General features: G+C 51.5%; 1 protein-coding gene across 1 annotated transcript in view; it reads left to right on the forward strand.

Moving 5' to 3' along the window:
* Nucleotides 1-9,579, forward strand: part of LOC133349784 (calcitonin gene-related peptide type 1 receptor-like) — a 51,393-nt gene extending 41,814 nt beyond the window's left edge. The window contains exons 11-13 of the mRNA XM_061563526.1: nucleotides 1,503-1,718; nucleotides 2,599-2,640; nucleotides 4,410-9,579. Coding sequence (XP_061419510.1) covers nucleotides 1,503-1,718; nucleotides 2,599-2,640; nucleotides 4,410-4,613 — 462 coding nt within the window. The 3' untranslated portion in view covers nucleotides 4,614-9,579. The remainder of the gene's footprint in view (nucleotides 1-1,502; nucleotides 1,719-2,598; nucleotides 2,641-4,409) is intronic.
* Nucleotides 9,580-10,022: the final 443 nt, after the last annotated feature.

The following is a 10,022-nucleotide window of genomic DNA, read 5'->3' on the forward strand; positions in this document are numbered from 1 at the left end:
CCACAGCATCAGCAACGTGGCCTCTGTCTTCACGCGTCTTATGAAGAGACACACATTCTGTGCGCTGCTATCCCCGTGCCTCAAAATGAGAATAATAAGAGTAATCTTAGTGTGTCCACACTCAGTTCAATATTTGTCCATTGTAATATCTTTACACAAGGACACAATTCCAATTATCTGTCGATCCCGAAATCAATGGCTCTTACTCTGCTATAGAAAAAAAAAATGAAATGGATGAAGGCTGCTCAAGGATAGTGGCTCATGTTGTTGAAAACAATCAAAACATGTGAACTCAGTAAATTCGCGCGCCTGTGACTCATGCTCGTGGGGGCTCGGAGTCAACAGGCAGCACAAGGAATTCGACAATCCAGGAATTCACTGAATTTGGATTCTTTTCTCCCACCAACACCGGCCTCTCTCGATCGGTTCCCCCACCATCCCCGCTTTGCAATGCAATGCAATTTAATGTTCATACGGCGTCTAAACGCAGCTCTGAGACACCGTGCGTACATCATGGAGAACCACCACAAATCTTCGTGGATAGGAGACGATCATAGGATGAACGGAGAATTCTTGAACCCAGCCTTGAAGAGTGGAGGGAAGTGCAGATGGCCATGAGGCAGGAGTTCCAGACCCCAGGGACAGCAGCTGAGAGGGAGCGACCTCCCATTGAGTAGAGGTTAACAGAGGGCCTTCAGTGAAGGCCTTGGTTACTGGAGGGCGGAACGCATGGAGGTGAATATAGCAAGATGAGAGGGGAGAAGTCGGCAGAAACGACTCCATGGAAGACGCTAATTCTCGACTGAATTGGGAGCCAGTGAAGGAATCTAACTGCTGGGGTGATCTCGTGTCATTACATCACATGCTTGAGGAGTATTGCATTCAAAATTCGTCAGGGGCAGAAGTGATGGATCTGTGGAGGCCACAGAGAGTTGCGATAGCCGAGTTATGTTTGCAGCGATAGCTGGGGTAATGGCAGTGACAGATATTCGGGTTATTGCGGAGTTGTAGGTATGAGGTCCTGCTGGATGGGGATATGTGGGAAGAGAATCACGGCTTGGGGATCAATGCCAACTTCAGGGCTTCGCACGCTCTTCTCCAGCCTGTGGTCAGAGTTTAGGATGTGCACGCTCAACCTGGAGTGCGTATCGAAAGTGGACTTTTCTCGAATGAGGAATGCTTCAGCTTTGGGAACATTTAGCTGGTGGAGGATAGAACGATGTAAGAGATTGAGACCGTGTTAGGGCAAGATGCGAGAGTGGACAGAGATGTTGGTTGGGTTCACCGAGTCAATGGGGACGTAGAGCCAATGTCACCGGCATAGAGATGGTGGCAGGAGAAATATTGAGAGGAGCAGGGGACCGGGGGATGGAAGAACGCGATTTAAGAGGTGAGAACAAAACCAGGAGAAAGACTTGCCGGAAATGAAGGACTGATCCAACCCTGCGGCCGCTTACACAGATCTCTCCCCCCCCCCCCACACACAACGTCACATGACGCAGGTGAACCTATTCTTCCTGCTGAACATCGTGCGCGTGCTGGTGACCAAGCTGAAGGTGACGCACCGCGCCGAGACGAGCATGTACATGAAGGCGGTGCGCGCCACCCTCATCCTCGTGCCGCTGCTCGGCATCCAGTTCGTGCTCGTGCCCTGGAAGCCGGAGCGGTTCGTGGGAGAAATCTACGACTACATCATGCACGTGCTCATGCACTACCAGGTGCTCATTCACCACCACGAGCGCATGGACCACCACGTGCTCATTCAACACCACGTGCTCATTCACCACCACGTGCTCATTCACCACCACGTGCTCATGCACCACCACGTGCTCATTCACCAACACGTGCTCATGCACCACCACGTGCTCATTCACCACCGCTCCGTTAATCGCTCGCCGCTCGTTCTCCAAACACAATGAACAAAAACGCGCGCCCATTCGCACAGTCAAAAGTTGAGTTAACAGCCCCGCTCCCCCATGGTTTGGTTTGTTGTCCCGCCCCCTCACCTCCAATTAGCACGGTTGGTTGCGTACGGTGCAAAAGAAGTTCAACAGATATACACACATACATTGTCAATTCACTGTTTAAATCTTGAAATGCTTCCCCGTGTATATTTGCCGTGGGTGTTTGTCCACAAAAAAAGATGACGTAACCTCGACTTGAAAATGTCGTGATCATTTTTCAGTAATTCTCTTTCGTGGACTTCCCCACACATGTAATACAACGCCGCAGCCCTACGACAAGTCTGCTTAAGGCACGGTGATCGCCCATCCAAGCACTAACCCAGGCTCAACGCTGCTTAGCTTACGAGGTTGTCACAAGATGCCTCTCAAGGTTGATTCTGTCGGGGAGGCGATCGGGAAGGTGACGACCCACGTTGTTTGAACGTCGCTGACGTGCCCTTTGACGTGCACGGGGTGCACACGTGTGACACGGCGAAACCCCGATTTGCCTTATTGGCGCTGGAAGTGACATCACCTGCAGAAGTAGCGCCCCGAATAATGGGGTCCCAGCCTCATTCTCCCCCCCCCCCCCGACACGGTCGAGTTTCCGTTTCCAATCACCGCGAGTAATGAACACAATGCCGCTGTGTTGCAGGGATTTCTGGTGGCAACGATATTCTGCTTCTGCAACGGCGAGGTAAGGAGTGGGCTTCTCGAACGCCCCGGTTTTGTCACGCATCGCGGCCCGCTTCCAACAATAACTTCCCGAGAATTGTGAACCGGGTTACTGAAAGAGACGGCTGAGCATTCAAAACTGTACTCGCATTCGACTACGTGCTGCGCTAAATATGTGAAATTTGGGTGAGATATTCCTGCCCGAATCTTCCGCGTAGATGTTGCGGTTATTCAAAGTAATTTCGAGCCCTATGTCAAACCACTGCTGGATGAAGCCCCCCCCCCTCCCATCCCCCGACGCTGTGTCGGACAGGAGGGTTGTTTGACCATACTTCACCACGTCGGTTTGTGAATAAAGAGGCTCAGGATCGGTTCAGATGTCGCTCACCACTGGCGTTGACTTTGGCTGGGAATTGAATTGAGGCCGCCGGGTTCATAGCGCAGTGCACAAACCACTGCGCCATCACCCCCCCTCCCCCGAATTGATTGAAGTGTCATTTGAATTTTGGGGAGCGAAATGTAACCTTGCACGATTATCTCATGTCGTTTATTACCCACAGTCCATCAAGACGGCACATCAAACATTCTCATAATTTTGCACATCGTCGACACGCTCACTGAAAAATATTTCCCTCTCAATTTAATGTCACGGCATTTGTAGCGCAGTGCGCCCGATTGCCCCCTTGCCCCCCCACCCCGCCCTCCGCGACATCTCACTGCAGTCATTAATTGAGTTGCCTGTTTCATTCGAGTGGGAGATAAACAAAAAACACAGCTTCGATGCCTCATCCTCCATTGCCAATTGCTCTCGCGTTGAAAGGGCTTCATTACAGACTGTCTCAGATAATTTAAAAAACAGCCTCCCCCCCCCACACACACACGTCTCGCGCCCACACTCTCGCATTACGTGTGAACCCGACGCAGAATATCCCACACGGTGCCTTCAGATTCTGCACGTGTAGCGCAGGCGCAATGCGTCCTGGTTAAGGAGCGGTGCGGCACGTACAAGAAAATAATCAGAGATTTAACCAAAAAAACGTGCGGTAATGCGCTCTGCGGGCGCTGGGGAAGGGCGGTCTGCATTTTACAACCAAACAGGGAGCTATCGCGTTAAGCCTGAGATCACTGCAGCCCCGAGGCCAAACAATCCCCGACCCCCCCCCAGCTGCCCCCCTATTACCCAACACCGTCCGCCCCCGGCCATCCACGGGGCTGCCCGCAGAGTTTCTGCTCGCCGTGCTGGAAAACAAAAGCCACCCCGCCTGCGAGCACCAAAAATAAGGCAACCGTTGACTCCACCGATTTTACAACAACAACAAAATATTCCCAAGAATGACTCATATTTCCTCACAAGTTATGAAACGCCAGCAGGCCCACTCTGCACACAAAATAACGCGACCCAGCTGCCCGTCCGCGTATTACATTGAAAATTACAAATCGTTAACTGCAAGCAGAGGAGAAAGAAAAACGAAAACGGTGGGGAGATTTGCTAACAACAAAAACACGAGTTGGCGGCAACCTCCCTTTCCGGAAAGTAAGACGCACCACGCAAAGCTTGTGCCCGCTGTCGATGTAGTACCGCATAGAAATCTGGTCCCTCGCACAACCAGGCCGACCACATAGCAACGTGGGAACGGCGGCGGCACGCACAGCTGCCGGATTGCCAGACGCACCCCCGACTTTCGCTCATTAAAAAAACCGTATCGTCCGCAGCGTATGGAAACAGGCAAAGATGGCATGAACAGTTGGGAACGGCTCGGCCCCACGTCTCTCCCCTGTTCCTCCCGCCAGGTGCAAGCGGCGCTGAAGAGGTATTGGATCCTGTACATGCTGCGCATGGGGCACGAGCGCAGGGATCAATACTTTATGGCATCCACGTCCTACACGGCCTCCGTCACCGAGCTGCCGTGCCCCAACGGCGGCGAGCACCACGGCAGGATGACCAGCAGCGATGCGGCAGCGAACGCTTTCAAATTGGAGGAGATGTACACCTAGCGGACGCGAGCGCGGCGGGGTGGGTGGGGAGGTCGATTCTTCGAGCCGCTCGGCTCCTCTCGTGCGGAAAACGCCGCCGCCGCAGCCGCAGCAGCCGCCGCGCGAGCCGGTGACCTCGCGCGCGTATCTGGACGCGTGGCCTCTATCTCTGCTCAGGCGACGCGTGGACAAGTCCGCTTCGGCGCGGTGGACTGGCCGCTGGGCCAGGAAGGGAGAACAACTCGAGGCGTCGAGCGACTTCCGCAGAGCGTTCCCGCTCGAAACTGGGGGGAGGCGGGGACCGGGTGCGTGACGGTGCGCAGATGTTATCTCTTCACGGGGCGGCACCCCCCCCCCACATCCCCGAGGTAGAGGGGGTCAGAACGCTTGCGCTACGGTCGGCTACATGCGCCGCTTCGTGTCGAGCAGCCCAGAACGGCAGCTCCTGCAGGACCCCCTCGCTGCGAACCAGGCCGGTGGAGGCGACGCAGCAATCGACTCGGCAAACACCGAAATGCGTGCGTGCGTTGCAAGTGCTCAAAAGTGATTGCCGCAAGTCATAACGAAATCAACGCACACGCGTTGGCCGGCTGCAGGTGGCGCGTCCCAAATCTGCCCGGGCCGCGCCGCCCATCGCTGCCCGCGAGGAACCCCCACACGACGCGAGGTGACCGCACCTGAGTGGGCAAGGAGAGAGGAGTGAAGGTGACCGTGCGTGCGTGCGCGCGGTTGCCGGAGATGTGCGACATAAACGGCTGTGGAGGACATTATACGCGCCCCATAAAACTTAAAGCGCAATCCACAACTCTGCTAAGCACCAGCCTAATGATGTATAGTCTCCGCTTGAACAGCTCCAGACTTCTCGAACGCCCGTGACGTTATTTTATCCACGTGGGGCCATATTTTTTTTATAGCGCCACGGCTTTTCATTTAAAACGTGTCGGTGTGTGTGTGTGTGTGATTTTTTTTTCTTTTATAACACTATGTGTGAACTCGCCAGGTGGAGATATTAAATCCATTACGAAGCAGATAGCCGAGGGTGAACACGAACGAGCGTGACTTCCACGCTCCTTATACCGGCGTTTTTAAGCCCGAGCAGGCTGCAATGTCTGTGCCGATGAGACACGTGGTCGTGAAGAGACGGGATAATTTACTCAAGCTAAACTATTTATTTTTATTTAATCAGATAGGGCCCACTGAGCTGTAGAGCTCTTTTTTCAGAAGCGACCTGGCCACAAATGATAGCTCAACGAAGTGGCTTATCGCGTGGAAATCTATAGCAGCCAAATACTCAGAAGCACAAGCTTCAGTGGCACGTCACTTTGCGTTGAGTACAAAGAAGTCGATCATTCGTGATCAGGGGCTGCAAGCTACGCGACATCAACGGCTCTGTCCGTGACAACATCTTGACCGTCGTTTAAGTTAATCGTCTAGATAATGGTTAATGAGACGCTAAAGTAGCCTCTCCGTGCAAATATCCACACCGCTTGTTATGAAGGGAATGGAGGGCTTCCGAGAGGATATCCTCCCGACACGATGGCGCGATAAGATGAGGTCACGTGCAGGAGCTAGGTGGATTATTACATCACACGACCACCTAAAGGATGGCGGTGGCTTGGGGAGGCCTCGTCCAGCAGTGAAATGACCATGGCTGACGAATTGTGACGGCTTGTTGAAATATATATATACTTGCAGGCTCATCTAAACACCAAAGGCAGAGCCAACATGGCACCGTAAAGATATTTTTAAGAGCAGCAGTGGCTACAAGCGACGTCTATCAAATACCACTTTTCCACTTGCACATTCGAGCCGTGCTGGTGCCGTGCCAAGCCAGCGTGGCACAGGTCAGGAAGCACTGGTTGCATTTCTACTGCACGAGCCGAGGCGTGCCTCTTGACGTCACACTAATCGCACGCGTCAATAGCCTCGCCCCAGCACGGCTTGGTGCATGAGCCATATTCAGACGTTGTCTTGTGAGGCCAGCGTAGCACGGTTCAGTTCCAGGTCAGCTCGGTAAAATTCCAGTGGAAAACAACCTGGAACCGTGCTGGGCCCATCCTGGCATGGCTCACTTGTACAAGTGGAAATGGGGTAAAAGTGAATACTGTCTGTATTAAACGCAGCGGGCCAGAATCCAGGTACTCGTTTGAGGCGGGCTCGCCGTGCCGCGGGTTATTTCGAGTGGTCGTGGTTTCAGTGGAAAGTGCAGTTAACAAAGCGTGTTCTTAAGACCCCATGTCATATCACATGCGTCACGTAAGTGACAGCGGCACTTAGGCAAACCGGCATTGACACTCACAACTAGCGTGTGCGGGGTGCATCGGCCGCATTGTTATTTCGTGCCTCTCCGCACGAGTGCTCTGTCAATAGACGTCATTGAGAAACGCTCATTAACCGGTGCAGTGGTTTCGTCCTTCTGTTGTCGTTCTTTAAATTGTAAAAAAATATATATATAAATCGCATCTTATGCCTTAAAAATTTTAGAATTATTTTTACAAAAAATATTGTAAGAAAAATATTGAAAGGTTTCGAAGAATTTTGGGGGGGGGGGGAAATATTATATCAAGATTCACACGCGTTGCGGTGTTCCTTTGGATACAAGCAAGCCAACAACAACATCAAGAGCACACACGCGTTGAACGTGGCACACCCTCCGAGCAGACACAAAGCAACCGAACGGCGCATTTCCACCTTCAAACTCGTCAGCGAGTCGAAGCGACGCAGCACACAACCTCGTTTACTGGAAAGCGCGTCCGAGGTGCCACGGCACGAATGACTCCCACCCCACCCCTAACCACCTCCTCCACCGCAAGCACAAAAGCCGCGTCTCTTCCCCCCCTCCTCCTCCCACTCCAGCCCTGTCACCGCGGCTGACCTGTCCGCAAAAGAGCTGCAGTTCAGCCCGGCACCCGACGATTTAAAAAAAAGAACCCTTCCTGTGCTCTGGGTGGATGCATAACAATGCCTGATGGGTGTGTGGGTGGTGGTGGTAGTGGGGTTACTCACCACACTAATGGCCGGTGCTGGTTGGTGAATGGCTCAGCGCAGCAATGGATATTGTTGCGTTTGTGCTCTGCTGCAGCTGCCTTCCAACCCCCGGTGTGCTAGTCTCACGACACACGCATTGCATGGTGCGTGTGAGAATCCATTTGGTACGATTCGTGCAAATTGCATGCTAATGCTGCATTCAGGATAATGGTGTGAAATAAAAAAAACACATATACGTATAAAACCGAACAAGAAACAATCTAAATGAGCGGGCAAAAAATGTTGACAAAAATACATTCTTGAATGGAGACCTCAAATCGCTGGGAGGGTGAATGACAGCTGGTGAGCTCTGGCTCGAAGTTTCTTTCCATTTTCGCTTTGAAACCTTTGCCCCACTTTCTAAGTGTACGCGATTTCCAGATTAGGCCCTTTCGCGGCACTCATTTTGTTTTCTTCCCCTTGTGAACGCTCCATAGACTCGCTCACTCGGCAGGGCTCGCAGTGTTGTAATCTCAAGCACATCCGGTAATTTCAAGAGATTTACCGACAACAGCGACGCTAAATGTGCGTGGTGCGAATGCTTGAAAGGGGGACGGGGGGGATTACTCCTTTCAAATGAAGGAGGCTCTTCTGCCGTGCGTACGGAGTGATATATGAACGCGCCGTAAAATCGTGTAAACTGTTTCTCTGAAACGGTACTCCGGATTTGGGAGACGACGTTTTTGGAGCGTTTCTGGACCGCGTGGTTGTCTGGGCGAAACGGAGAAGTGACGACGTCACCACATGCCCGCTCACGTTCGATGCGCTCCCACCAACGCGACGTGGGTGGACGACTTGATTTTGAAACTCTCAACATTGGTACGTCTACCGTATGGACTTGTGGTCGATTTACACAAACGTCTCGATGCGCCGCTAGACAAAAAAACGTATGGCAAGATCTGCTTAGACGTTACGGGAATGAATTAGTAAATCCCACTGTTCCAACATTTCATTGTTTTTATTTTAGTTTTGGTATTTTTTTACCCTAAATTTCCCTTCCCTGGAAAAACAGAGACGGCTACTCATACGGTGCAGAAACTACTCACGAGACGGGAGCATTCATCACAACTGTCCTCAGAGCGAAAAACGCATTTCTTAGAACTCATTAACTCTGCGAGTAATGGCTTTCTTAAGTGACCATTACGTATTACATTTTAAGCGATAACAGAAAAAAACACAAAACATATTATAACATTGCGCCAAATTAAATAAACACGTAACTTTTTCAACTGAGTGGCTGCATGTGCGAGCCAGGTCCTTGTTGTGTGCGCAGCAAGTGTTGTTGTCAAGAGCTGCAGGAAGACAATTTCATTCCCCTTTGTGCGAGTGTCATATCGCCCAGGGGCTCGGCGGAAGGTTGCGAGTTCAAATCCTGAATGGAGGTTGAGACAGCTCATCATCCCTGCAGTGTTTGATAATAATAATTAAAAAAAGAGTACAATTTTGCAGGGAGCGAGTCCTATGGGTAGACTTTCCCCTGCCATAGGAATGTTGAATTTCCACTGTTGACTCCGGACTTGTAAACGGTCATTTGAACAGGAAGTCACTTTGATTTGACCTGGGATATTTATGAGCAGGACACCGGAAAAAAGCACGCATGGGATGCTTGGTGAAGGCTGCAATACTGAAAATTATCGTTTGCAATCGCTACGGAGGGTTCCTTCCTGGACTCGGAGCGCTTGCTGGACTCAGAGATGTATCTACACTAGACGTGGCCCGGGGTTCGTTTTGCCAATGTGTGTGCAGAACCGTACTGTAAAGTATTGACGCAGTAATGTATTTTCCTGATAAACGTCCGTGCAGTGAATTCAAAACACGCGTATTTTTGTTTGCATATCAAGGATAATTATTGCGATGAATATTTTCAATTAAATATCTGTCGGCGATGAAACTCATGAAATATGCATCGCCCGTGTGTGTGTACATTCCTGCTGAACAAATAAAGGCTCTCATCCCCGTGTTCCATTTCTTATTTAATCGCGTACAATTATACTGCATAATTGCATACCGCCGACGCTTAATGATACACCGGGGCAATTCCGTTCACAGCTCAGCGCCACAAGTGCTACTGGGCTGGGTTAACAAGCAAAAAAACCCGTTTCCCACAGCTTCGCGACGACTTGGCAATCACTTCGAGGCGCATCTTCTTGCCATTGCGACGCTTCGCTCTTTAGGCTGCCGTGGGCGTCTTCGTCGTCGTATCGTCCAGACATCACGTGCTGCAGTGCCTCTCCCGCAAAAGCCAGCCTGGGTGCCGTAATTCATTGTACGTAGGCGTTGCGAGACTTGGGGAAGCGCCTTTTGCCCGTTAAATATCACACGACGAAAAGCCGTGGGCAGAGATAGAGCGTAGGAGACTCAGAGATAATGGGTCAGTGAGTCATCGTCATTTGGGGCAAAAGC

The sequence above is a fragment of the Lethenteron reissneri genome, chromosome 31 (assembly GCF_015708825.2).
Source record: "Lethenteron reissneri isolate LAM-NWPU_2019-01 chromosome 31, ASM1570882v1, whole genome shotgun sequence".
Classification (NCBI taxonomy): Eukaryota; Metazoa; Chordata; class Hyperoartia; order Petromyzontiformes; family Petromyzontidae; genus Lethenteron; species Lethenteron reissneri.